General features: G+C 51.0%; 7 protein-coding genes across 7 annotated transcripts; 2 read left to right on the top strand and 5 right to left on the bottom strand.

The window, feature by feature from the left end:
- The first annotated feature begins 170 nt into the window (after window positions 1-170).
- STEHIDRAFT_70249 (uncharacterized protein) lies at window positions 171-2,308 on the top strand. Its single transcript, XM_007298050.1, has 7 exons — window positions 171-476; window positions 621-738; window positions 860-982; window positions 1,127-1,157; window positions 1,256-1,335; window positions 1,511-1,631; window positions 1,775-2,308. The coding sequence occupies exons 1-7, from the start codon at window positions 451-453 to the stop codon at window positions 1,873-1,875; spliced, it is 600 nt and encodes a 199-aa protein (XP_007298112.1). The 5' UTR covers window positions 171-450; the 3' UTR covers window positions 1,876-2,308.
- A 1,331-nt stretch (window positions 2,309-3,639) lies between these two features.
- Window positions 3,640-10,004, bottom strand: STEHIDRAFT_116956 (uncharacterized protein). The gene is made up of 19 exons (XM_007298410.1): window positions 9,793-10,004; window positions 9,675-9,718; window positions 9,539-9,602; window positions 8,806-9,426; window positions 8,597-8,734; window positions 8,423-8,544; window positions 7,887-8,355; window positions 6,122-7,821; window positions 5,982-6,057; window positions 5,750-5,918; window positions 5,491-5,684; window positions 4,906-5,437; window positions 4,765-4,822; window positions 4,566-4,690; window positions 4,358-4,504; window positions 4,042-4,262; window positions 3,862-3,971; window positions 3,777-3,803; window positions 3,640-3,683 (listed from the first exon to the last, which is right to left on the bottom strand). The coding sequence occupies exons 1-12, from the start codon at window positions 9,991-9,993 to the stop codon at window positions 5,231-5,233; spliced, it is 4,005 nt and encodes a 1,334-aa protein (XP_007298472.1). The 5' UTR covers window positions 9,994-10,004; the 3' UTR covers window positions 3,640-3,683; window positions 3,777-3,803; window positions 3,862-3,971; window positions 4,042-4,262; window positions 4,358-4,504; window positions 4,566-4,690; window positions 4,765-4,822; window positions 4,906-5,230.
- A 353-nt stretch (window positions 10,005-10,357) lies between these two features.
- On the bottom strand, window positions 10,358-11,491 carry STEHIDRAFT_151183 (uncharacterized protein; the record flags this gene model as incomplete). The annotated part of the gene is made up of 1 exon (XM_007298409.1): window positions 10,358-11,491. The coding sequence occupies one exon, from the start codon at window positions 11,489-11,491 to the stop codon at window positions 10,358-10,360; it is 1,134 nt and encodes a 377-aa protein (XP_007298471.1).
- A 1,478-nt stretch (window positions 11,492-12,969) lies between these two features.
- On the bottom strand, window positions 12,970-13,426 carry STEHIDRAFT_151182 (uncharacterized protein; the record flags this gene model as incomplete). Its single annotated transcript, XM_007298408.1, has 2 exons — window positions 12,970-13,281; window positions 13,361-13,426. 2 exons carry the CDS (start codon window positions 13,424-13,426, stop codon window positions 12,970-12,972), a joined length of 378 nt encoding a protein of 125 aa, XP_007298470.1.
- Window positions 13,427-13,890: 464 nt separating this feature from the next.
- On the bottom strand, window positions 13,891-14,342 carry STEHIDRAFT_143391 (uncharacterized protein; the record flags this gene model as incomplete). The annotated part of the gene is made up of 1 exon (XM_007298407.1): window positions 13,891-14,342. A coding segment is annotated over one exon (269 nt), but the record flags the coding sequence as incomplete, so codon positions are not given.
- A 1,903-nt stretch (window positions 14,343-16,245) lies between these two features.
- STEHIDRAFT_143390 (glutathione S-transferase-like protein) lies at window positions 16,246-17,305 on the bottom strand. Its single transcript, XM_007298406.1, has 3 exons — window positions 17,219-17,305; window positions 16,819-17,122; window positions 16,246-16,704 (listed from the first exon to the last, which is right to left on the bottom strand). The coding sequence occupies exons 1-3, from the start codon at window positions 17,282-17,284 to the stop codon at window positions 16,379-16,381; spliced, it is 696 nt and encodes a 231-aa protein (XP_007298468.1). The 5' UTR covers window positions 17,285-17,305; the 3' UTR covers window positions 16,246-16,378.
- A 2,297-nt stretch (window positions 17,306-19,602) lies between these two features.
- STEHIDRAFT_143389 (uncharacterized protein) lies at window positions 19,603-24,751 on the top strand. Its single transcript, XM_007298405.1, has 19 exons — window positions 19,603-20,029; window positions 20,082-20,103; window positions 20,154-20,241; window positions 20,290-20,392; window positions 20,444-20,608; window positions 20,667-21,823; window positions 21,889-22,039; window positions 22,098-22,233; window positions 22,298-22,474; window positions 22,537-22,587; window positions 22,645-22,666; window positions 22,749-23,001; window positions 23,065-23,139; window positions 23,202-23,242; window positions 23,324-23,558; window positions 23,636-23,694; window positions 23,754-23,884; window positions 23,954-24,131; window positions 24,217-24,751. The coding sequence occupies exons 1-19, from the start codon at window positions 19,688-19,690 to the stop codon at window positions 24,398-24,400; spliced, it is 3,570 nt and encodes a 1,189-aa protein (XP_007298467.1). The 5' UTR covers window positions 19,603-19,687; the 3' UTR covers window positions 24,401-24,751.
- The last annotated feature ends 248 nt before the right edge of the window (window positions 24,752-24,999 follow it).

The raw sequence follows: 24,999 nt of genomic DNA, 5'->3' as shown, positions 1-24,999 counted from the left end.
CTCCTGCCATCCATCCTTCGTCTTTCTGGACGACAAGGACTGCGAGCTTTCGTGAAGGCTGTTTCGTTCTCTTTCTGTGTGAGTGCATTCCAGATATAACATAGCATTAATGTGGAGCAAACAAAGCTGGACAGTTAAATTTGTTGAACGTTGACTGACGGACCGGTGTTCCCTTTCTCTCTCGTAACGAAACCATTGAACCCCAAACGCGCACCATTTTACGCGTCAAACGGCGACTCCAACGGTCAACCGCACACCACATCCACACCTCACACCGACGACGACCGCGCGGCTGTTGGGACGTTTGAACTGCCAGCACACGACCCCGCTCGTTCATCACCACGGCCGTGACAAAGTCGAACACACTCTCCACGACGCTCGAGTTACTGGATTCGAAACATATCGAGATAGGAATTACATAGGTAGGAACTGAAGAAAATAAAACGAGAGATGGCTTCGCTTTTTCGTGCATACAAGTGCGTGGACTTATTTCCAACTTCCTCGTTCGTGGATTGTTTACTGACCTCAGGCTCATTGCTCTATCCCTTCGTCATCGTTCGACCACCCTCACCTACGCGTCATTTACCGAACGAACGAACGAAACGCACCCACACCGACAGCCGTGCTCTCATCCAGAGACCGTTCCTCACCCAATGTCTGAGCTCGGCGGTGTTGTTCGGCGCTGGCGACGTTCTCGCACAAGAGGCGGTGGAGAAGCGGGGGTGGGAGCGCTATGATGTGCGTTTCGCCCCTTTCATCCGCTCTCTCTCCACCATCTCTACCTCTCACATCCTGTCCTCTCTCAAAAAAAAAACTGGTGGAATAAGATACTGATCGCACTTTGATGCGATGCCTCCAGCCCATCCGCACACTCCGTCTGAGCTTATACGGCGGTGCTTTCTTTGGTCCTCCTGTCACGAAATGGTTCCAGTTCTTGGGTAGGCTGCAGTTCGCGAGTCCGACGAAGGCGGTCGTATATAGGGTGTGTTTTCTTTTTTTCGTTTTGTGGTCCTTCATCCATCACCTCTTCCTTGTCTACCCGAGTCCGTCCATACGAAATTTATCCATACCGTGCTCGGATGTTCGTTCATTATCGCTAACGCATACTTTTGGGTGTATATGACAGACGTTCCTGGACCAGAGCTTAATGGCGCCTCGTACGTTTCTTCTCCTTCGACCCTCCCTCCCTTCCTTGTCATAATTATCCGTGGTTCTTCGACTGACGGCTGACGGAGGGGATATCGTTTGACTACAGTCGCCGTGGGCTGGTTCTTCACGAGCATGACCTTCCTCGAGGGTAAGGGCGTCGCGGAGGTGCAGGACAGACTGTCTAAAGTGCGCATCTCTCATCTCTTTGCTCAACCGGCTCCTGCCATCCACTCACTAACCTCGCCTCTTCTCCCCCCTCTCCCTTTTCCTCTTTTCCTCTTTTGCTCTTCCTTTTCTATTCGTTTTCGTTTTCGTTTTCGTTTTCGTTCTCGTTTGGATCGTAATGGAACCGGCACGACAGTCCTACGTCCCCACCGTCTTCCGCAACTGGTGTGTCTTCATCCCGACACAGATCCTCAATTTCTCCATCATGCCGCCCCAACTCCGGTTCGTCTTCGTCGGCGTCGTGTCCTTATTCTGGAGTGCGTATCTTTCTATCTTTCCCTCCTTCTCCTTCCCTCCTTCTCCTTTCCTCCTTCTCTCGTGTTCCTTCTTTTCTCCTTGTCTTTGTTTCGCACGCACTGACCGTTCTGGATCATGGTGTTGGATTCTGGATTCCGAACAGACACGTACCTGAGCGCTGTCAACGCCGCCGACGCGGCGAAAGAGGAGTTGGGTGTGATCGCTCCTGTGGTGGAGATGGTTGAGGGCGTGAAGGTCGCCTGAGGTACCGTAGAACCTGGACCTTGGGAGAAGGACGAGGGCGGAGTTGATTGGTTATGGGAAGAAGGTGGTGGATGCTCAAAAATGCTGGATACCGACTCGGATACCCACTGATTGAATAGTGTAGAAGTGGACCGGGCGGGCATCTTTGGCTCAGACGTGGTGGGCATTGGCACCCACGCGACGTATATAGACATATAGACGCTTCGCCTTTTTCTTGATTTTCGTATCTGTGTTTGTGTGCTTATTTTGGACAGCGAAAGCTAAAGCGCTAAGAATTAGCTCTTGGTTCGGTGCCACGCGAGCTTGCGAGGAAGTTTTCTTTCCGTCGGTTTACCGTCTGTGTTTCTGTTTCCTCCCATTGCCTCTGTGCAGTGTTTTCCGCCCGTTCGTCGTCGTTTCTTCACGCTCGACGTCTTTGCGCCGTTTTCTGTCCCACCCACCACACCCTTTTCAGTTGCACTCTTTGCTCGTCTTGTACACTTCACATAGCTCTAGCGTACAATGACATTCTGTCTTGTTTCGTTCTTTTCGTTGTCCGAACTGTGAGCAAAGAGTCGCGCTGCGGTTCAGCCCGCCCACCCTTGATCTGCCTCCTCGTTCTCGAAAAGTCAACGAAAAGTTCTCGATCGCCCCTTGTAAATATCATATCGAGATTCAACTTGATCCAGTGTTTTCATACCGCTCGAGCTCATACACGTCCTCCGGTCATCTTGACACCACATTCTCCATCTTCGGGCATTCTTTCTGTGCCGTCCGTGAATATGAGAAGCGCCGGACACCACATACCAGGCAGAAATGCACCGCTTTGGCGGTCATGGAAAATGCCGGTGAGACCATTTCAAATTCTTCCGGTCTCCGTCTGCCAACGCCGGTTGATTCTCAGCTGGGACAACTGTCAACTGGGAGTTGTGTCTGAATGCATGTTGTAGAGGTAGGTGAGCTGTAGCTAACCTTCAGAGATAAATTTCAAGACTGATGCGTAAGAAGGCACGTCGCTTTTCACGCTCGAGGATGACATAGGTACTAGTAGGATATCTGTTCAAGTTCAAGTTGTGTAGGGCTCCGACAAAAAGTCCACGGCGGATGGTACCCCGTGTTATTAACTCGGTGGCCCCCGAGGGACTTTCTTACAGGTGTTAAAAACAGTTAAAAACACATTATTTAAATCGAATTAAATATTATTTTCACCCCCAGGAGCTGCCAGTTTCGACTGGCCTGGAGGGCTTTCAGAGCACTAAGAGTTCTTTTGATCGCCCTTGATCACTATTTGAACTCTTGGAGCAGGCTCTACAGCACATACGCTCATGGTATGTGCGGTCGTTGGCGAAAACACCCACCGTACTTAAACTTGGACGTGGACGAGACTCAGCTGTGGTGAGCGAGTCGGACTGTGGAGTCGACATCGTGGGAATCGGTTCGTATAAAGGTGTGTCTAGGTCGGGTTAGGGGCTCGAGAGGATGGAATACGATGTCAGGGGTGATCAGGAACTCGAAAGCGTCTTGCCTGGACGCGTATCTACTCCTCCGGACGTCTAGATTTCTTACACTTTCTTACAGCTCTATAAACCAGCGTGTCGGAAGGGCTGTTAATAACAAGTTATAAACAGTTATTAACAGCACTTTTTTACAGCTGTTATTAACAACCGACTTTTTGTCGGAGCCCTAAAGTTGTGGCTGGCACAGTGCGATCACTGGGCTGAAACAAGCCAAGTAATTTGATAGGATCCAGAATTTATTAGCGAGGATAATCTATAAAGTTACCCCATATCATGCCCGTTCCCGTTCGTCCTACATGTCGAACTTGTACGGTGCGTTCATCATGCCACTCACACTCTGTGGTACCCCTCTGCATCGTGCGTCCATGTCTGGTCCGAAACTCATGAGTAGACTGCTTACCATAGTTCTCCCGTCAATGCGTTCTCTGAACCGTAAGTACCGGATGCCTACGTCTGTCTCTGAAATTCACGATTATTTTTACACCATCAGATTCTGGCGCGAGTACGGAACACTATTCGACGATATTGCAAAAGACCCTACCATCCGAGCAGTCGTACTCTCGTCCGGCCTTCAGAAAGCCTTCTCTGCTGGGGTGGATCGTGAGTTATATTTTCACCTCCTCTACCTCTCCGTCTCCATATTAACCCGGACATCATCTCATACTCATAGTCGACTTTCTGACCGGCCTGGTCTCAAGCTCCGATCCCGCTCGTACAGCATTGATCACACGGCCAACCATCCGCGAATTCCAGCAAGCTATCGCCGCTCCGACGCGCTGCCTGTGTCCTGTGATCGCTGCCGTCCATGGTGTCGCATTTGGTCTCGCCATTGACATGGTCAGCGCTTGCGACGTACGGTATGCTACGAGCGATGTGAAGTTTAGTATCAAGGTGAGATCCAGTTCAGCTTGTTTCTCAAACCCGTTGCTTTGGATGACCGGAACCGTTATGTTTGATGTTCCAAGACTGACTTGTTTCTGTCATAGGAAGTAGATGTAGGACTAGCCGCTGACATCGGCACACTTGCTCGGTTACCCAAATTAACGGGAAACGCATCTCTTCTGAATGAGCTCGCGCTCACGGCCAGGATCTTTGGTGCTGAAGAAGCCAAAGAGTTGGGTATGATTTCGAGGGTACGTCCTCAAAGACTAAGCACGAAGTTGGACTTTTTCTCATCCTGTTGCATTGCAAAAGATCACACCTGGCTCTCGCGCTGAGGTCGTACAGGCCGCACTTGAACTTGCGAAGGAAATCGCGTCGAAGAGCCCGGTCGCTGTCGTAGGAACGAAACACTTGCTGGCTCATGCAAGGGATCATACGTGCGCTCTCTTTCGCTTCAAATGTGCATACATTTAAGCCTTCTCATCCTGACGGGTCCAATGTGGATGTACAGAATCGATGATAACCTCGAATATACCATCACCTGGAACTCTGCCATGCTCCAGGCTCCGGTACGTCGCACCTTCGTCTCAACCTCAATCACTGTGCGGGGGAAGTGTTCATTGAAGTCTTCTGTGGCCCAAATAATGTTTAGGACTTAGTCAATGCGACGCGTGCGGCGATGAAGAAGCAGAAAATCGACTTCGAGCCTATTGGTACGAGACCAGGAGGCAATGGAAAGAAGTCAGAGCGTGATAGCAAGCTCTGAATATGACTGCTGAGCTCTAACTTACAATGACCTGACCTGGAAAGTAGCAGGCCTTCGGCTTGTCGTCGAGAAACCTGGTTCCTTGTATATAGTTCGTAAAATGTAAATTAGATGGACAAGACAGCAGAACACACAGCGGAACAAAACAACGAGAGCCAAGCTCGCAATTCCACAACACAAAACAAGATTTCAACCATGACCGAATCAAATATCACTCTATCTTCTGACAACTCTGGTCGTCCCATCGCAGCTCCTGTGTCAACGCCCCATTGAGCAAAAACTCCTTGTTATATATCGTGAATCCAGCCCCTTCTAAAGGTCGCCAGATGCTGATATCTGCTTTACAGGATATGACGACGGGCTTCTCGGTATCCCTTCTGGTCTTGAGCATACGCACAGTGGGCTCCGACGAACGCCACTGTTTTGTGGAAAATCAGTAACGAGAAAATAAAACGGATAGCAAGGACTAACCCAGCCACCGTGAGCCTCGACAACATTCCTCAAGAGGTTCTTTTCCAGTCCTTGGAGAACCCTCGTCGTGACATAGAACCCTATGCCCTTGAAGATCTGGCCCTTGTTCTGTTTGGCACGTTTGACAGCGTCGACGAGTTTGAACTTCCACTTTTTCTCGTTCGCTGGATCCGACAGGAGGAATTCATCGGCGGCTGTGTGCACGATAGAGGATATATCAATATACTGTAGACAGGAGCGAGGCGGAGAAGGTGCGCACGTAGCAAGGACTTTGCACCAGCAGACTCCTTAGCCCATTCTTCCGTGACGATGAAGGGTGCACCGGCCATGGCGCATAAGAACTTCTCTGTACGTCCGATGTGTTTTGCGATCAGATGAGTACAATCCCTTGCGCGTGACGCTATCTTGACGTCCAGCTTGATGAGACCCTTAGATACACAAAAGCAAGTCAACCAGTGGTTGGGAATATCACAGGAGCAGAGGGGGCATACTCTCTCTACATCGTCGGTGAGCTTCAGCTGTGTGAAGCAAATCTTCGCTGCAGGTTCGGGTCTATGGACGGGCTCACTGAACAGAGGATTCGGGGGGAAGTTAGAACCACGCCACGCTGAACCGAGAGACAAAGACGTACGCAGCGTATATCGGCCCGCCATTGATCTCCTCTTGAATCTTGCTGTGCACGATCTTCTTACGCCCTCCACTCTCGTCCTGCTTAGCCTTACCCTTCGACGTACTCGCCTGCACATCCTCCTCCGAATCAGACTGAGCCCTGTTCCTCCGACTATTAATGCTCGTCCTCGCCTTCTTTCTCCCGCTCTCGTCGTCCCTGTCCTTCGCCGCACTCATTCTCCTCTTCTTGCCTTGTTTACCCCTCACGTCCTCGTCCTCCTCTTCATTATCATCGCTCGCCGCCATCGAAGCGCGCCTTCTCGAACCAGCACCGAGAGAGTCCCGTCCCTTACCCTTCCGATCAACATAGATGTCTTTACCCTCCCCGATCGCCTTGATAGTCCCCGCCCTTTTCTGCTTTTCGTAATTGACCACATCCTTCATCGTATGCTCGAGTTTACCCGAAGCCTTGATAGCAGCTGACCGCCTAGGTCCCGACCTTCCAATAGGTGTCGCCGATGTTCGCTGCTCGCTCGTAGGGGACACAGTTCTGACTGATATCACGACCTCAGGCATGGATTTACGTCGCGGTGGACGTCCGCGAGAAGTCGAGGCGACGGGCTCAGGGTCGGACTCAGACTCTGACCTTGGCTCTGGTCCACGCACTGGCCCCTGCTCGTCGTCAGACTCCTCTTCGCGTTGGGCCCGCCTGGACCGAGAAACAGATCGCGGTTTTGGTTTTGATTTCGGTTTGACGGTCCCCTTCGGAGCAGCGGGCGCAGGTATAGATATAGGCTCGTCGTCAGAGTCACCATCGCGCTGAGCTTCAGCTCGCCGAGATCGTGAAACAGATTTTGGTTTCGACTTCGGTTTAGCGGCGGCGTCCTTCGGTGCGGCAGTGGATTGGGGTTTCGACGGGCTAGCGACGCTGGTAGTCGAACCTTCCGCACGAACGCGAGACCGTGATCTCCCTCGTCCTCCGGAAGCGCCGGTACCGATAGGAGGTAAGACGACTGATAACCTTCGCCGTGGAGTTTGAGTCTTGGAGCCTGAAGGCCTCGACGGCGAAACTTCGTCGTTCTTCGAATGTGTCGCATGTTTGGAGGTAGGGGTGGTGCCTTGGGACAAACGACCTGAGCGGCGTAGTTGACGGTTGACCTCGTCTTCCTCTGGCTCTGGCTCTGGTTCAGTGTATGCATCAGAATCGGGCTGCTGACGTTTCGAGCGGCTAGGTGTTCGAGGTGTTCTGGCGGACACGGATACGACAGGCGGTAACTCCTCTTCTGAAGAACTCTCCTCGAGAGCAAAGCTTTTAGGAGCAGCTTTTCTCGTTGGTGTGCGTTTGTTCGGTGAGACGGATGCGGGGGAACGGAATTCGGCTAGACGGGTGCTCTTGGACCTCCCGTACTTGCGAAGGGGTGTACGGTTCGTGCTGGCTGCGTCGGCGTGCTCGTCGTGCTCGTCTTCCTCGTCCATGTCCACGGGCTCGCCCTTAGACTTTCGCCGCGTGGAAGCTACGGAAGCTGGGCGCGGATGAGGTTGTTGTTGTTCTTTCTCCTCTTCCTCTTGGCCCCTTGACTTGCGTTTCCGAGAAATTGGCCGTCCACGTTCTTCGGGTTCAACGGCTGCATCTTTGGTCTGCGAAGAGGAAAATCTCCCATTACGGGCTCGAGGGCGAGGTGGCTGCGGTTCCTCAACTTCTGCTTCCTCGTCATCCTCGATCTGAGCCACCCGTTCCTCGTCAGCGAATCAAACATGCAACTAAAGCAAGACAGTCTATAGCTGACCTCGATAACGTCTTCATGACGTTGAGCCTTCTTCCCGCGCGCTTTGGCAGACGGCGCAGGTCGGACGTCTTCCACGATGTCCTCCTCCTCCTGCACGGCTACCACTTCCTGCTCTTGCTCCTGCTCCACATTTACACCGCCATCATCTGGCATCTCCGTCTCACCCTGTCCTTCTCCCACCATCCCCTCACCACCAACATCATTCATCTCCACATCCACCCCAATCGCAGCCTCTCTCCTCTCTTCTTCCATCTGCGCTTCCACCTCTTTCAAACTCTCCTTCAAAGCCGCGCCACTCAATCCTCTATCGCCTAGAAGCTGGGCAAAATTCATGCTCGGAGGGAAGGAGATGTATTTCTCGTGCGCGGGGGAGATGTACTTCCAGTGGATGAAGCAGTCTTCGAGCCACGTATGGTTGACAATCGGCATGGACCAGTTGGCAGCCTTGTTGGTTTTATTACCATCTATGCTAAATAAGAGTCAGGTAAGAATCAGACGCACGAGAAGAAGGCGACGACGAATGAGGATGAGCTTACAAGGCGGCGACGAGTACAGTGTTCTTTTGTGTCATGCTTGCGGTAAATTTGGCACCCAATATCATGACAAGCTTCTTGAGGTAGTCGCGTCCTTCACCAGTGTAGTTCGACACAGTCATTTCCTGGACGAAATGTGAGCTGTGGGCAAGCGAAATATTTTGTCGTACAGCCTACCTCTTGGGCCATCCTCTCGACCTTTCCCTTCGGAATCGGATGGTGAAGAAGCTGGCTGGTAGGTGCAGACAAGACACCAGTATGTTCAACGTGCAGGAGCCATGTCAAGCTTCCGACGAGCTTGTTCGCTCTGACAGCCTGAGGACAGAGACACAAACGTGCGTCAAAGAAATGCCCGATCGTGACACAAGCAGATTTATAATCCTTACCTTAATATATGGCTCGCCCCAGCGATAGGTCGTCACCAGCACATCCGCCTCGTCCACCAAATCAACCTCATCCTCTCCTTCACTCGACTCTACTACCTCCCCGCCACACAGCCTGATCCCATCCTCGACCGTCCGCCTTCTCAACTCTGAGAACTCTAATTCCTTACTCAATAATACCCGCTTCCCTCCCCATACATCCTTTCCACTCACTTCCACATTTCCCTCCGCAACCAACCCTTTTAGTACCGCTCTCCTCTCTGCCGTCATCGCTTTCATCCAATCCTCTCCTGTGGCCTTCGACAATTCCCTCTTCCCCTCCTGCTCCCCTAGCACCTTCTTAATCCCTGAATACCTCCTCCCCACCTTCAAGATCTCCGGCTCCGGCCACTCATATACGTCCGTAGGCAAGTTCCGTATTCCGAGCCTCACCGAATCGTCGAACCAGTGTGGCGTGACGACTTTGACATGCGTGTCGACCTGGTGGAACAATGCGGTTTTGTATTTATCGGAGCCAGCAGCAGGCGCGAAGAGGTGGGTTACGTCGCGGAGGTAGCCGTTTCGCCATTGACCGCCGAAGGCGAGAATTCCGGCTTGAAGGACTTCGTTATCTGACGGTGTGAACTGTGGGTGAAGTTGGATAAGTAACGTATACAGTTGTTCATGGTGTGCAAAACGAGAACATGAACAGTGCGGGCTGTATGTGAAAGTAAACTGGGGTATTGAAAACACTCACATCTGTCGAGCACGCCACAACACCAGAGAATATCATGGCAGGGTCTGGGGAATAGTATTGCGTCCTGAGCGATGGATGCCGAACAAAAACACGTTAGGCTCAATATAAAAGTACAATAATCGAGCAATTCACGCACTCTTGCAACTTCCCAAGCAACAAAGACCGATCCACCCAATAGTCCTACACGCCACGACCCGTCTCAGTCATCACGTCCATTCCGCTTGCGATGTGCTCCGTGAAAGTCAAGGACTCACGGTGACTATTGCGACATTTTTTCTGACCTTCGTCCTGCCGTCAAAGTCATTCGCATTCGTGACGACTACAGTCAAGCTTTCATCGTCCAAGCCCGTACACTGCGACCCTCCGTTCTGGTCGAGGCTGATGATGAGTTCCGCTTGGCGTTCTTGAGGTACCGAAGATGATATGCAATATTTCTGGCCTTCAAATACCGGCATTTGAAGTCAAAAAATTAATGAGATTAATTGGAAGATACTAGCAGAGCGAAGAGGAGACGTGGCCGTGGAGGAGAAAGAAATATAGGCGCTCGCTGAGACGCGATTCGACGCGTCTCGTTTATTTCCACGTGATGCGCCACAGTACAGTAAGTTTACCCCCTTTGTGCACTGTGGAATAAAGGTCAGTACCGTAATTGCCCATAACATGAAGAGCACTTGTGCGCGGTGCAAAATGCATACAAGAGGACACTGTAATTACTGCCGCGAGGGTAGCTAGTAGGTACAGGAACGTGCATTTATATGTAGGAGTGAGTGCATAATTGCGGTCGAAGGAAACATAGAAGGCCTTAGTAGTACTACCGAGCTACTGAGGCAAGTCTGGCCAGACACCGCGTCCCCTAACTTCATTGATCAGAGTCAACCCTTCATCAACAGCTTTCATCAAACACCCATAACGCCCAGGATCCCTCTTCTTCATCCACTCCAACGTGCGGTCATCGATACAAACAGTATTCAAAACAGCGACGGGTGTCGCATTGTCGGAGCGTAATACGGCATTCGTTCGCGGGTTCCAGCGCGACCTGATGATGTCCAGAAAAGGTTCGACAAGATCCTCCATACGGGTTTCTATACCGTACATGGGCGGGCGTGTAGACGGGTCTTCTGGATCGTCTGGATCGTCTGGCACTCCGAAATGCAGCGTCAATCTCTGCAGCTGAATGTTCTGACCCTCCAAGGGCGTGCCATCATCCCTGAACCGCAGAACAAGACCGCGCAGGATTTCGTTCGAATTCTGAGTGACGGTCAGACAAAACAGATGGATGTGAGAGAGATTGGTTGCGCATCCGTAACAGCGAAGGAGCGTTTGGTTACTAATTCCGATTTGATTCGTGAGGAGCTCCTGTAAGGTCGCGGCATGGTTTGAGATGAATCTCATGAACGAATCACCGTCTGATGGTAAAGGTCCGCATGTGCTCTCGTTGAATGAGAGCTTTTGGACAGACGGGACTGATATAACGCGAAGTAAAATATCGAGGACATTGGCATCCCAAGAATCGAAGTGTGCCTCTCGTACTCTGGTCAATACTACGTGCTCTGCAGAGGGCAGAGGCATGCACGGACTGATATCTTGAGACGCTATGGCAAGGAATTCGAGTGATAGACATTGTGACAAGGTGACTAAAAGCCACGGGATATCCAGAGGGACCGGGTTTTTGTCGTCGATGACTTCTCCGATGCAAAGGGTTGTGAGCTGCGACCAGGGGAAATTCCACCGCGTGAGATGGGGAACATTGAATCTCAAAATCCGAAGATTGGGTGCGAACTCGAAGGCGCGCTCGAAGGGGCTGCAGTCGAGGTAGGAGTCCCAATATAGATCTAGATGCTCCAGAGGCGACGTTGAGAAGTCTCGTGGGATGGCGAGGCTATCATGGCGTTGAGCTCCGAGGCGGTTCCTGTAGTTTGCAGGGTTGGACAAGGAAGAGTAGAGATCTCCCATTAGAAAAATCTCAATTTCATTCCAGTGGTCTGCGTGGAGAACCATGCATCCTAGGTATGTCATGAAGTTTATCTGATCTGCCCTGGACACTTGATCGCCTGAGATTCCACACCGGAGTGGAGCAGACTTTGACCTCGCAAGCCAGGTCTGAAAGAGAAACAATCTTTCCGCATGTTGTTTCGTTAACAGGGATCGCGGTTCCTCTTTGTAGCCCTCGCTAAAGTCGACGTAGATGGATGACCAGAGACGAGGGGAAGAGAAGGCGACTTCGCGCCATCGCTGGCAAGTTGCTGTCAATGAGGGGGGTAGACCCAGTGAAGGTTCGTGAAGTTGCAATGGCCAATCAATGCAGCACTCGAATATACGAGAAAGTATCTCTGTCGGACATGATGGAGAAGCGAATGGGCTCTGTTGCATCGACATTCGGTGTATGGGGGTCCAGCATAGACTTGGAATAGACTAATTTCCAAAGTTAGCTTGTTAGTGAGGGGGTCAGAATGAGTATAGTGGTTGATAAGTGGCCCACAAACCCAAATCAACTATGTTCGATCGTGCAAGGATCAAGAAGACTGTTGTTTGCAGCTGTGACCTGTCTGATGTCGAGAGGGAGGTTCTGAGAATTTCGTGAGGTCGATGTCGGCGACAGCCGAGCGGAGTTTGACGTTGTAATATTGTATCGCGTCCGCTCGCGAAGTCTCGCGTTGTTTCGTTGTTTTACCACTTTCGACTTCAGAGCCCTCAGTGAGGATTGCAAGATCTATATATTCGAGGCTCGATAGGTTCCCTCCGACGTCACGCCATTTTTATCCATTACAGCAGAGCAGACTATACTGACGCCACACCACTTTGAGGTCATTTCATAGTATCCACGCACTTGAGCTTAGGTTCTCTGTTGAATCATGCCATATATCACCTCATGCCTCAAATATAGGTTTCCAAGACACAGCATGCAATACAGTGAAATCCTGTAGTGATGTAGCACTCTGAGAGTCTCCGACACCAACTGGTTGGACATTCGCAGGCACGCCGCCACAAATACTGTATCTTCGTTTCAGAAGACTTGCGGCCACAGGCTCATCCTCTATATCTTTTGCTCTCCAAATACCTTCTAACACCTTCTCTTGCTTCTACAGCTTCAACCAGCATCGCCAATGCTGGATATTCTCTCAATCCTTTCCTTTCCCCCTGTGTCAGGTCTTCGTCATGAAGGATCTGGTACAAAACAAGATCTGCGTATGTGATTGTACTACCCAGGATGAAGGGTCCCTCAACGGCAGTTGGAGAGATCGAGAAAGGATTTCCGTTGGTGAGGTGAGTCTGCATGGCCTGCAGATAGCGCAGAAGATTCGTTCCTTTATGTGCAGCGAGGGCGACGTCGCTGTTGGGGGCTTTGGCGGCGTTGCTTAGGTACGTGCGCCCTGTTCATGTTCCGCCACTGTGTTGATCACCGCTTGTGTCGAACGAGAGGCTCATAAACGTTACTTACAGTCAATGATGATATCGCAGATCGCATCCGCCCAGTATCGCTCTTCCTCGCTTTTACCGTCGTAACCACCAAGCACTCTCCCAAAATACCTCACTATCGCGTAACTCTGTGTCAATATCTTCCCATTCAGCTCCACCACCGGTATATTTCCTGTAGGGTTTCTCGATATAATAGGATGGTTCTTCTTAGCTTCAGGCCACTCGGATGCAGAATATCGGACATCGATGTATGCGACGCCTGCGTCTTCGAAGAATAGACGAAGGAGTTGACCGCGTCCGCGGGAGAGTGCATTTTTGTAGTGGACCTACAACGATCACAAGCACAACGATTTAGCTTTAGCTTTGTCGAAGGCATGGATAGCGGGAATAATGAAATAAACATACGATGGGAACACCTCCTAAGCGTTCGTTCGCTTCAGTGGGTGTCCCACAGGTTTCGGTCGTGGGCATGATGTGTTCCTTCGAGAAAGTAAAGCCGGGAGATGTCGCACGATACACGATATTGTCGAGCGACGAGAGAGGGTTATATATGCTACTCGTGTAGGCACCCATATGATTTCAACCGTTACCGTGACCGGCTCACTCGATTCTAAGAATGGACTATACAGCATTTCGCGCATAGAGTTTTGCCCCATAGTAGGTAGATGTTCCCGCGCCAAAATAGTTCCTCTCTCAGACGCGAATGACTTGCCTCCCTGTGGGGATCGGCGCAGGCATTGTTCGTGGGTTGAACATATTTGACATACTCTGGAAATGAATGTTTGAAAGGCTCGATGAGATACCGTCAAGTATGTTCCGCATTCTTGGGATTCTACCACATGCGAAGTCGTGAACAGTCAAAATAGCCAACCACTTACACAGCCCAGCGTATAAGCTCGGAAAAACGGTGGAAGTTTCGAGGAAGAAATCAAAGCACGATAGAAAAGCTGTCCATTATATGATATTGTTGTGGGAGATGATGACCATGGCGATGATACAACTGTCCATAACGAACTGCGCTGTGACGCTCGATGCGTTCAGCCATTCGTAAGCCCTACTCGTACACCCCTACTGCTCTCAATGACTGATAATATCTACAATTTCCTGGCCCCCTTCTCTCAATCGATGTCTTGTTCCGAGACGTTACGCTGATCCGAGAACCTGCTTCGAAGAACCAACACCGCTCCACCAATGCGTCTTGTGGGTGCTTGGCTGCGACTGTGACTTGATGTATGGTTGCCATTTCGAGGGTTTGTCGGTACGGTAAGTCTCTTTGAGATGGAGGCTCGATTTAGAACCGTGGTGCGAGGAGGCTTGTGAGGACTGGACGGAGCCCATGATATGATGATAGATGGTGGTTGGTAGAATGGGGATGATGAGTATGATCTGTGTGTGTGAATAAGTACGGTAGGCCTCGTGAGCGACGCGTTCTCTGTGTAGACATGTTGGAGGCTTCAACGTTACTCACCGGTGTATGTTTGTTGAATGCTTGGGGGGTTTCGTGGCAGTCGACCTGTTCTTTTTATATGCATAGCACAACAGGGTCGCCAGAGTTACAGACTCGGAGCGCTGGAACGGGAGACGAACACGTGTAAAACTCGCCGGAAAATGGCGACCCCAAGTACTCATGAAAGACCGAGAAGCGTCCAGTCCCCGGTGTCGCTTGATCTAAGTTATATCAAGGAAGAACATCTCTTACCTCGACTAGCTAGACCTCAAGACATGGGACGAGAAGCGTCGCCAGGGAGCCTAGGCAAGTCCTTGTTGAATGGAGACCAGCACGTACCGCCACACTTCACTGTGTTGGATGCTCGAGTAAATCGCATGCACAGGTTCAGGCTTGGCAAGAGGGCCTCTCGCCCCAATAGACTCTAAGTAAATGGTCGCCTACAGCCAAGATCCGAGCTCGCCTAGTACATCAAGTTTCTGATTATTCACTCCGGAATATGATAGCTTTGCAACTCAGAGCTCTGCGTACTATGTGATTCGATGCGTACTGTCAGCTATTCAGGCTTGGACGAATGCTGACTGAGGTTCCACGAGCGAAGAGGGAGCAGTGGAGGTGCGTAGAGCAGTCAATACTTCATGTTTCGGATAGAGCAGGGTTCGAGGAAGAGTTGTGGAAACGGTTGGGAAACGGGTGCGAACAGGCGTGGCTCGTGAGTTCAAGTCGCGCTCCGATCTCACCCGATATTAGTGCTTCCTACGCCACACCGTACTCCGTTCATCGTTGCTGGAGCGAACTGCACTCGCCAATACCCACAACATCGCAAACAATATCCGAGCGACAACTGTACCCCGCATTCCACCTACGGCCTATTTTATTACTGGCAGAAGAAGTTGGAGGGTTCACCTGTACACCCTCACAAACAAATTCCGATTATAGGCCGCAGTGTTCACTGGGCCGTCCGAGCGGTGAATACAGAATGTATGATATTGGTCGTATGTAGTTCTCCCTCACGGACTCTGCTTCGTCTATATTTGGGAATATTCTCGAATGCACAAATATAATATACATGGACCATCAGGCTCTCAACCTTTAATGCTTATTGGGACTGAACTTCGCATCACAGATGCCCATAATAATCATGCGTCGATGGCCTGATTTAAGTTGTTGTGCCCCAACGTCAAGCAGCAGCATCAGTACAGCATAGCAAGGCTTCGAGGTGTGTGGGACTTACGGGCTATGCAACAAGAGTCACAACCCCCTGGACTAAACCGTCTGCAACCCTTTTATTCCTCTCGAGCGTTTCCTTGTTCTGTTCCGTCAAATCGTATTGATCCCAGAACTTGCTTCTAGGATTGGAAGGACCACCACCATGCCACCAGTGAGTCTTTGGCACTTTCGGCTGTGATTTCGTAATGTACGGTCGCCACTTTGATGGTTTGTCGGTACGGTAGGTTTGCTTGAACTTGGGGTGTGGGGATGAGTGCACAGAGCCCATGAGATGATGTCGACAGTAAGTAGGCGACAGGTAGTCCAAGAGCACGGTGATCTGTGTGTGCCAATAGGTAAATTTCGTGACAACCATCTTATGGGCGAAGCAGAGCGCGAAACTTACCTGGTGGTGTTGCTGCGGGTTTTACTGGATCGTTCCCCGCGCAATCTATTCCGTATATATAAATCCTGCATCTAGGTAAGCGCTGCGTGTCCTTGGGGTGACGCGTACTCTCGACTATAAATGGCGAGTCCAGTACTTAGATGGGCTTGCAGTGCTGCATCTGCATCCAAAATAACATATAGTGCACCCCAAGCGTTCTTCGACACCTCAGCTACTGAAAAGAGGAAATTGATGCTTGCACACATTATTGATTCATAACACTCTTCTTTATTACAAGGTATCACACAGCTATCAACACCATTCTCAGCTCCTCTCTCTGGCCTCCAAATCGATATACTCTCGCACCTGAGATGTAACGAAATCATCCCCTATACCTCGAGCTCTCCAGGAACGCCTTCACACCCGGCCTCTCTTCCACCGCAGCCGCCAACTTCGCCAGCCTCGGATATCCCTCCAGACCCTTATTTCCGTGGTGAACAAGTTCCTCGTCATGCAATATCTGATATACGGCGAGGTCTGCGTACGTGATACTAGAGCCGATGACAAATGGACCATGGACGGACAGTGGGTTCGTAGTGAGATGTTGCTCAATTGCATGGAGGAAGCGAAGCTGAGTAGTTTGTTGGTGTTTGGGCAGGTCCGTGGATTTATTCTGGGAGAAGAATGCGGCGAGGAAGAGGGTGCGCCCTGTCAAAATACATCACTTAGCTCACGCCACATTTCTGTGCCACCTGAGAATAGGGGCTTCCGCGCTGCATATCCCCATGACCCGCTGCAACCATCATCTAATAGAATACTCACAGTCTACCACGATATCACAAATGACATCCGCAAAATACTTCTCCTCCTCATTCTTGCCATCGTACGCCCCGAGGACCCTCGCAAAATGCCTCAGGATAGCATAACTTTGCGTCAGGAGCTTCCCGTCCAACTCGATAATCGGCACGCTCTTCGTTGGGTTTTGGGATAGGATAGGATGCGTGCTCTGCACTTCCGGATATTCGCCGAAGGAGTATCGGACGTCTGTGTACGCAATTCCTGCGTCTTCGAAGAGGAGGCGGACGACTTGGCCGCGACCGCGAGACTGGAAGTCGAAGTAATGTATCTGGAAGTGATCAAACGAAGAATCGTCGTTTATAATTGTGATCAGCGAGTTGTTAAAGCCGTCCGAACGAAAGTGAGCAATTAGAAAGCTGCGTACGATTGGAACGCCACCAATGGTAGTGTTGGCTTCACTGGGTGTGCCAATGTGTTCTACAGTAGGCATCTTGATTTTGAGTACTTGTGTCGGCGGGTGGTCGAGGGTGGCCGTCAAGACAAGAGCACCTTCCACGTCATGAGCTTTATGGCGACGATGTCGCCCCGATCAGGTTCATCGCTCTCATCGTCACATCTTGCGCTTCGTCGGTTGGCGGAATCCCGACTGTGGCGAGCGTGAGATCGGGGCCGGCATTCCGAATTACACACCACTTTCCATTTGTTTTCCTTTCTGCTTGCTCTGGGAAGCTTCCAGTTCGGATCATTTTCCTCATATAGTGTCAGAGGGGCATGCGCTTAAGATCTGCTGAACCTTGGCTGAACCACGTCGATCGAAGTGGGGTATAATGTCGAATTGGCATTCTAGAATAGCAAGCTTGGAGAGACACCAGACAAAAGGGTTTTAGACTTGATGGCAGAGGAAAGTTTGAAAAGAGAAGAGAGAAGAGAAAAGAAGAGTAGACAGAGGGTGTGCAGGACGAGTGTTATTAGGGTTACTAGTGTAGAAGGTGTCGTGATTTTGACTCGAACGTCGCCAGTCGATCGCATTAAGTCTTCCGAGAGAGCATAGGAACCATCATCCGTAGAATCCTCTCGAGTGTTTAGAAGCTCTGATGCTGAAGGAAGAGCTGACCCCACATATCTCAGCACGAGCAGCGAAAGGGTAAGGGGGTGTGGAAGGAGAGACGAAAGGAAAGGACGATGCGCTGACACTGAAGATTGAAATTCCGCAAAGCTCCGAAAGCCAGCGCTGCCACATCGTTGTCGCGCCACCTTTGTGTTCCTCACCATCATGTTGTGGCCTTGTGGCCCTTCTTCTATGCGTCCTCGTCCAGTCCACTACGTTCGTTCAAACTCTATGGCCAAGCGATACCATGTCTCTGGTTCTCATGGTTCATGGTCCCGCTGTCGCGCTTGAGAGCTTTGCGGGGCGCTTCTGTCGTCGACGTGTTTCTCGGATTGCTTTAGTTCGTTAGTTCGGCCAGCTTGGACCTGCGGGCATGATTCTGCGAGGACTGTTTCGAGAACTTAAGATTCATACCGTCAATTACTCGTACATTTGGTTACGGTAGTGACGCTTTGACAGGAGTATGAGCTCGCCGTCAAGCCTACTGGTCGAGTCTGGGCCAACAATCTCATCCAGCAATCCTTCAAGTGAGTTTCTGAACTTCGTGCTCTCGTCATCAATCATAACCTACCTCCTCATAAATCTCATAACCCGTTTCACGATATCTACCGCCGCTAGAGGGTCTCGACACATCGCAGAATGTACCAGTCATCGCATACGACCAGATCGGGAACTGTCATTTCCTCGACGATATCTTGTAACAATCTCCTCCCCATTCTTGCGTTCAAGCTGATTTCGATCTAACGCCATACAAAGACGCCCTAAGGCGCTCAAACATCTCGCTGTTTGCTATTCCGTCTTATCCATCGCACTCGCCATAGCATCGCCACGAAGTCCGTGTTCCTATCCTCGTAATCAATGGCGTAAAACATATCTCGATGAGTTCGTCGTCGAGCCGTTCGTGAAGATTCTTGATGTTTTCATATTTTGTCTGTACGCTGACTCCAGAAGGATCGTATGGCTTTTTTGGAATTTACTACTGCGCACCCCTTCCCATCGTTTGCCATCTTACAACCTCATCTGTGGACAATCACATTAGGTATACTCAGCATCTCCTCATCTTTTCACCTCTCTCACCTTATCCGGAAAAGGCGTGGCTTGTCAGTGGATCCAGGTTTATCAGCCAGATTTTAGCAACATTATAAACCGTTCTCGAAAAGACAACGGGAAGGACTTTTGTTGACCCTGCTTCGTCCATCCACCTCCTTCTTCCACCTCCTGCATGTATCCTTTGATGGTCAAGCCTTATTCAGCGTATCCAGTGTGCACCTGACTTACCATTATTAGTATAATACAAGTTGTCATCATCAATTTGGTCCTCCATGCATGTTGTGACTGGATTCGTTGTCTCATCTACCCTCTCGGAACTCCGTGCAGGGCACACGCTGTCCCGCTGCCTGCGACAAAAATACCTAAGACAACTTGAAGCTTCATATAGCAATACTCATGCTAACCTGACGCTCATACACGGGCTGTCCATGAACCGCGGTCGGGAATCTTCCTGCGAACTGAGAACGATTCTGAGCGAATGAGGAGGACGTGTGGCCCGGTCTGCTGCGACTGGCCGCCACAGCATCGCCCCCCGCACGTCGTGTTTGTTTTCCGCGAAAAACGTGACGTCAGTTTTGAAATTGAGACCCTTGGTTTCGGCTTCTGGTCGCTATGTTTTAGAACCTCCTCTACGATAAATATAAGAGCCTGCGATGCCCGCCGGGGCTTTCTTCTTATTTTCTTCTTCTTCTTCTTCTTCTTCTTCTTCTTCTTGCGCTTTGCTCTTAGCTTTGAATGGATAAACACGACAATTCGATTCGTCGAAAATATGACCCCCGCATTGGGGACGAGGCGGACGGCGGCGACGAGTCACCCCGCCCGGACTCAGAGGTCTCACGAACGGAAAAGACGACCAAGCCACGTCTCGTGAAGAGGGAGTCATCGCAGGCAGCAAAGGAGGACGTTGATGTCGACAAGAAGAGCGACAACAAACTTTTCACTCTGCCGAGCAGTCTTGCTTGGATTCCACCGAACTTGACTTGGCCGAAATGGAAGATTGTGCTGCGCTGTGCGATTGCAGCATGGGTATCTGTCGTGTTGATGGTCATTGACCCGGTTCTGAAGACGATGGGGCAGGTGCGTTGAACTATTGCTATTGATCTTGAACGTTGAACTGATTGTCATGTAGGCTGGGTTCTTGATCATCATTGGTACGTTGTCCCTTTGTCCGTTCCGCCACCCGTGCTGACTCGACCTCCAGCCTCGTTTCTTTCGCCTCCAAGTGATCCACTTGTAGCAAACTTGGAGCGCGAAATATTTCTTCTCGCGTTCGTTTCTGCAGCTTGGGGGTACGTTCTTTGTTCTCTTTATCCATGCCTCGCTAACCCCTATCCTAGCTGGAGCTGTCTCGGCATCTGGCTAGCTAGTCTTACACGCTCAGAAATTATTGTGACTGCTACAAATGAGGATATCTGGTCGGGGCGCTATGTCGAAGCTGCTGTAAGCTCTTCCGTGGTCTACCGTCATGCTTCTTGCTCAATTTAAGAACAGCCCTCCGTCATCATGGCTGTCTTCTTATTTCTCGGAGCTGCCGTCTTCCTTTATATCAAAGCAAGACAAGGGCCCGGTCCATTCCTCATCGCTACTATATTTGGGTGTATTGCTCTCGACATATCCTTCACGACAGCTGTTCTGTATCCGTATGCTCTATATAGGGTAATCACACTTCATTTCAATATAGCGTGGTTTGCTTCTGACCAATGCGACGTTCCAGATCGGTCAAGCCATTGTAGTCCCACTAGCCTACCACTCTGCGATCTCACTACTAGCCTCAATCCTCATCTTCCCCTCTTCCGTTTCCTCCCAATACACACGCGCATTCCGAGGCGTCGTCGCCCCCCTTTCCGCCACATTCTCACACCACCGCATAATCCTCTCCATCTCTACCTCATCACCCGAATTTTCACCCAAAGCCGCCATCGACAGTACGCTCCAAGCTGAGGGAGCCCTCGTCCCTCTTGGTGCTTCGTATCGGTTGCTCAAACGCGACATTGCCTGGGGAAGATTCTCACCAGCTGATCTCGCTTCGTTGAGGAAACGGCTGTTGAAGCTGCCTGTGCGCGCAAACGGGCTGAATGTCTACTGGGCGCTTATCGATCCGACGAGAGAACGATTCCCAGTCACGCCTGTGCCCTCTAGGCCCGCCACACCAGCCACTTCGAGACCTACTTCTCCAGTACATTCGCGTCCGCCATCTCCTTCAAGTGATCACGAGCACGAGCGTGGTTCGGTCATTCACCAACCGAGCCCAGCCACACCGACCTCACCTATCTCACCGACGTCACCTATCCTCGAGGGTGTACGGATGGCTTCGGGCTTCGGTACGGGCTCAAGTTCAGACGAGAAGGATAAGATGTCGACGAGGACGGGACGGAAGATGCAGCGCCACCATACGCGGTTCGATCTGGGCAATTCGAGTCCTGCGCCTTCGCCTCGCGCAACCACGCCCGTTTCTCTCTACCGTCGCCACTCGCACGTCTCCCACCATTCGCATGCGCATTCGCAGCTTCTGCATAGTCTACATCATCTCTCTATACACTCACACCATCACCACCGCGAACACGTCGTCGGTGTATTCGAATCACAACGATACATGGACCTCGAGTCTACGCATTTTTCGCATCCTTTATCTGTGTTCTATACCGAACGGGCGACGGAGTTGTTGAGAGAGGGATGCGACGAGCTGTTGACTGCGAATATGGAGGCGTTGAAGGGGCTGGACGATTGGTTGGGGTGGAGTAGGATGGATAGGTGGACGTTTTGGAAGGGCGGAGAGAAGAAGAGGAGGTTGCATCAGGAACGGCTCGTTGGTGTCAGGAAAACGAGGCTTGATTTGGCGGATTCGTTGGAGAGGTTTAGGAAAGACAAGAGGTAAGTTCTTCTCCTGTTTGTTTGGGGTGGATCAGTAACGCGTGTGTACTGACGTTTTACGGAAGGTTTACGGTGCTGGAGCCGTACAGGTCCGCGTTTAGTGCGGAGCACAAGGGGATGCTGACGGGTGATGGCGTCCCGCCACATCGATATCTTTTCCATTGTTTCTTGTACCAGTATCACCTCATGAGGTTCTCCGATAACTTGCTCGAACTGGTACGCACCTCCATTCCATGAAGCCCCGCTCTAGAAGGCTAAGAAGGCGGATCTCTAGCTTGAGGACATTGCGATCCTGGAGCAGGAACGGCCAAAATGTAGACTATGGCTTCCGCAGGTGCCACTCCTCAAGTTCTTCACGGGCGTCTGGGAGCATTCTGTCGACATCGACAGAGAAGAGGATGAGGATCCCGGTATGCCTTCCGCCTACCACATCTGCGCTGACTGTTCTGTCCAGCTCATCGGCGAATGTGATAGACATCATCCAGGGTATGGATCCAACGTTTAACGACCTCGGACTCGCAGAGCGCCGTGATCCCGACGCACTCCCGCCACGAAATTATTTCGAGAGCGTGATGAACTTTTTGTATAACTTGCTCCAGGCAATGTCGAGGGGGGATGTGTTGTTCGCGCTGAAGGCCGCCATGTTGACAGGTACGTATACGTCTTGTCGGTCGTTAGGTCTATATGCTTAATACGGGGCTTTTTTGGGACAGTTATACTCAGTTTGCCTAGTTTCATCAAGTCTTCTGCGGGCTTTGCGTATAGTACGTCGTTTCTCTCTCTGAACATGTAGGCCCCTGTTGATATTCTCCCTTCTTTAGCCGAACGTTTTAGCTGGGCGATGTACGTCCACCTTTTCACCCCTCTCCACTCCACCCATTCACCTCATCCTCACCCTTATTCTCTTCTCACCTCTCCGCTACAGCTTCATGGGCCAACTCACTCTCGCCCGATTCCGCGGCGACACCACGTTCGGCCTCGTAGCCCGTATCTTCAGTACCTTCGCCGGCGGACTCGTCGGCACCTCGCTCTGGTACATTTCGACTGCGAAAGGGACAGGTAACGCGTATGGGCTCGCGGGCGTGTTCGCGGTCGTGCTCCCTTTTGCTTTTTTCGCGAGACTCAATTGGCCGGGGCCGCCGATGGTGAATATGATCTTTTTCGTTACGGTCGTGTTGGTGAGTGTTCACTTTTGCAACTTCGCTTTTTATGGAGGGCCCTGGCTGAGAGTGGGGATGTAGGTCGTTGGGTTCTCGTGGCAGAATACGCATTACCGATTGGGCTCGTTCGCGGCGTATGGGATCAATCTTGCCTGGGTGAGTTACACCTCGTTTGTTATCGTAGCTGCATTCTGAGTCCTGACATCCACATACAATAGCGACGATTCGTCCTTGTCACAGTCGGAGTGTTCGCAGCTTTGTACGCCTCTCCCTCTTATACTCTCTTGAAAACAGCCAGCTGATCATGTATTATACCTCATTCCCCAACAACCTAATACAGCCTCTTCTCCTTCCTCCCTCCCTCCACCACCCTCCGACGGTATCAACGCACCTCCCTCGCCACCACGGTCTCCGAGATCGGCAACATCTACTGCTCGATCGTCTCCTTCGCGAACTCGAGCCCGGGGTCGAGACACCACAACTCAGAAGAGACACAGGAGATCGTGCAGAGTCTGCTTGCGGTCAGAGCGAAGCTGAAGAGGTCTTTGGTTTTGAAGACGAATATTATATACGAGGTATGTGTATTGTGTTCAATTGTCACTATGAAAGTGAGATAGCTGATGTCTGTGCTTGATCGTTTGATCGCTGATAGTTCTCGATGCGGGGGACGTGGCCTGCGGAACGGTATCATAAAGTCTTGGACCAACAATTGTACGTCCCTCTCGCTCCCTCTAGGTGCGAGTACAGAGCTCACTGTTTACTCAATCCAGACAAATCGCATACCTGCTCTCTCACCTGATGTCAATCGTGCAACACCTCGAGCCGGCATGGAATCGCGCCTTCCTTCGACGGACGAGGTTCCTCGATGCAGATTTTCAGGGGGATGTGCTTGCTGTTATCAGTCAGTGCCCTCACCATTCACTCACCACCCTTTCGACGTGCACTTGAGACTGATTTGGGTGTGATATAGGTTTGATATCAACAGCCCTCCGGACGGGCAACCCCTTGCCGCAGATCACGCCCTGCCCGTTATTCGATCGGTTCATTGTGCATAATCATGGGTTGAATATCATTAGGGGGGAGGCGGACGACGATTATGGGTTGCCGAGGACGATGACGATGGAGGCGTTAGAAAATGAGCAGTATCTGTGAGTGATACCCGTTCTGTCGTTCTCGCTCTCTTCCGCCACACTTTCTATGGTACCACGAGGGATGCTGACGCACTCCGCACAGATGTTTCTGCGTCGGCGTATCGACGGCGTTCGGGATCGTCACCCGTCTGGATAACTTGATGTTGGCGACGAAGGAGTTGGTGGGGGAGCAGTATCATATACATGGGGTCGGGTATGTGTCGAAGACGGGAGGGGTGGAGATGCAGTCCAGGACGAGTTCGTTGAGGCCTTCGAGGGATGTTTGAACGGAGAGCGGAAGGTCGTTGCGCTGTGTGTGTAGTGGAGGATGGGGCTGATATAGACGGGTGATATAGGGTCCTTTGGGATATAGAGGTCTGGGTGTAGAGCGGCTCATTATTGTTGACGTGCCAGGATCCAGGGGTCGGGCTGGGTAAAATGCAGATTCTCTTTTTCTGTTGGGTTGGTTGGACGTTGGGTTTCTCGATTTGTTATCCTGGTGGAGTACGTACTACCATCTATTCAGGCATCTGACTATCTGTATTCAGGCATCTGACTATCTGTTCGTGGTACATACTTGGTTTCTTCATTCATCTCCTCACGATAGTTCGTGTTCAATGAAATGGTCACGATGATTTCTTGGAGACGATTTGGACAGCTCACAACGCGCTGTGGCACGATATGATTCCGGTCGAGTATTTTCAAAACATGGCACTACCTCACCGTCGTCCCCACAATGAGTTACGAAGAAAAATAAAATAAAATAAATATTGAGACCCGTAGGTCTACCACTCTGGAGAAGCGTGTCATCCTTGTGCAGGGGCCATGCTAATCTTCTCTGTATCGTTCCAATTTTTTCGTATGTCACCCCGAAGGGGACAATGAG

The sequence above is a fragment of the Stereum hirsutum genome (assembly GCF_000264905.1).
Source record: "Stereum hirsutum FP-91666 SS1 unplaced genomic scaffold STEHIscaffold_1, whole genome shotgun sequence".
Taxonomy (NCBI): domain Eukaryota; kingdom Fungi; phylum Basidiomycota; class Agaricomycetes; order Russulales; family Stereaceae; genus Stereum; species Stereum hirsutum.
This window is presented reverse-complemented; position numbering and strand designations above follow the sequence as displayed.

Excerpts from the sequence above, each read along its gene's own strand:
- STEHIDRAFT_70249 (XM_007298050.1), top strand. The coding sequence starts at position 451 with ATGGCTTCGCTTTTTCGTGCATACAA. Across the intron at positions 983-1,126 it reads CGAAGGCGGTCGTATATAGG|ACGTTCCTGGACCAGAGCTT; the intron begins GTGTGTTTTCTT and ends TGTATATGACAG. Across the intron at positions 1,336-1,510 it reads TGCAGGACAGACTGTCTAAA|TCCTACGTCCCCACCGTCTT; the intron begins GTGCGCATCTCT and ends CCGGCACGACAG.
- STEHIDRAFT_116956 (XM_007298410.1), bottom strand. The coding sequence starts at position 9,993 with ATGCCGGTATTTGAAGGCCAGAAATATTGCATATCATCTTCGGTACCT. Across the intron at positions 8,356-8,422 it reads ACTGTACTCGTCGCCGCCTT|CATAGATGGTAATAAAACCA; the intron begins GTAAGCTCATCC and ends ACTCTTATTTAG. Across the intron at positions 5,438-5,490 it reads TCGAGGCTCACGGTGGCTGG|TGGCGTTCGTCGGAGCCCAC; the intron begins GTTAGTCCTTGC and ends TCCACAAAACAG.
- STEHIDRAFT_143389 (XM_007298405.1), top strand. The coding sequence starts at position 19,688 with ATGGATAAACACGACAATTCGATTCGTCGAAAATATGACCCCCGCATT. Across the intron at positions 21,824-21,888 it reads AGGTTTAGGAAAGACAAGAG|GTTTACGGTGCTGGAGCCGT; the intron begins GTAAGTTCTTCT and ends GTTTTACGGAAG. Across the intron at positions 23,695-23,753 it reads AAAGTCTTGGACCAACAATT|ACAAATCGCATACCTGCTCT; the intron begins GTACGTCCCTCT and ends TACTCAATCCAG.
- STEHIDRAFT_143390 (XM_007298406.1), bottom strand. The coding sequence starts at position 17,284 with ATGCCTACTGTAGAACACATTGGCACACCCAGTGAAGCCAACACTACC. Across the intron at positions 17,123-17,218 it reads CCATTGGTGGCGTTCCAATC|ATACATTACTTCGACTTCCA; the intron begins GTACGCAGCTTT and ends GATCACTTCCAG. Across the intron at positions 16,705-16,818 it reads TTGTGATATCGTGGTAGACT|GGCGCACCCTCTTCCTCGCC; the intron begins GTGAGTATTCTA and ends GTATTTTGACAG.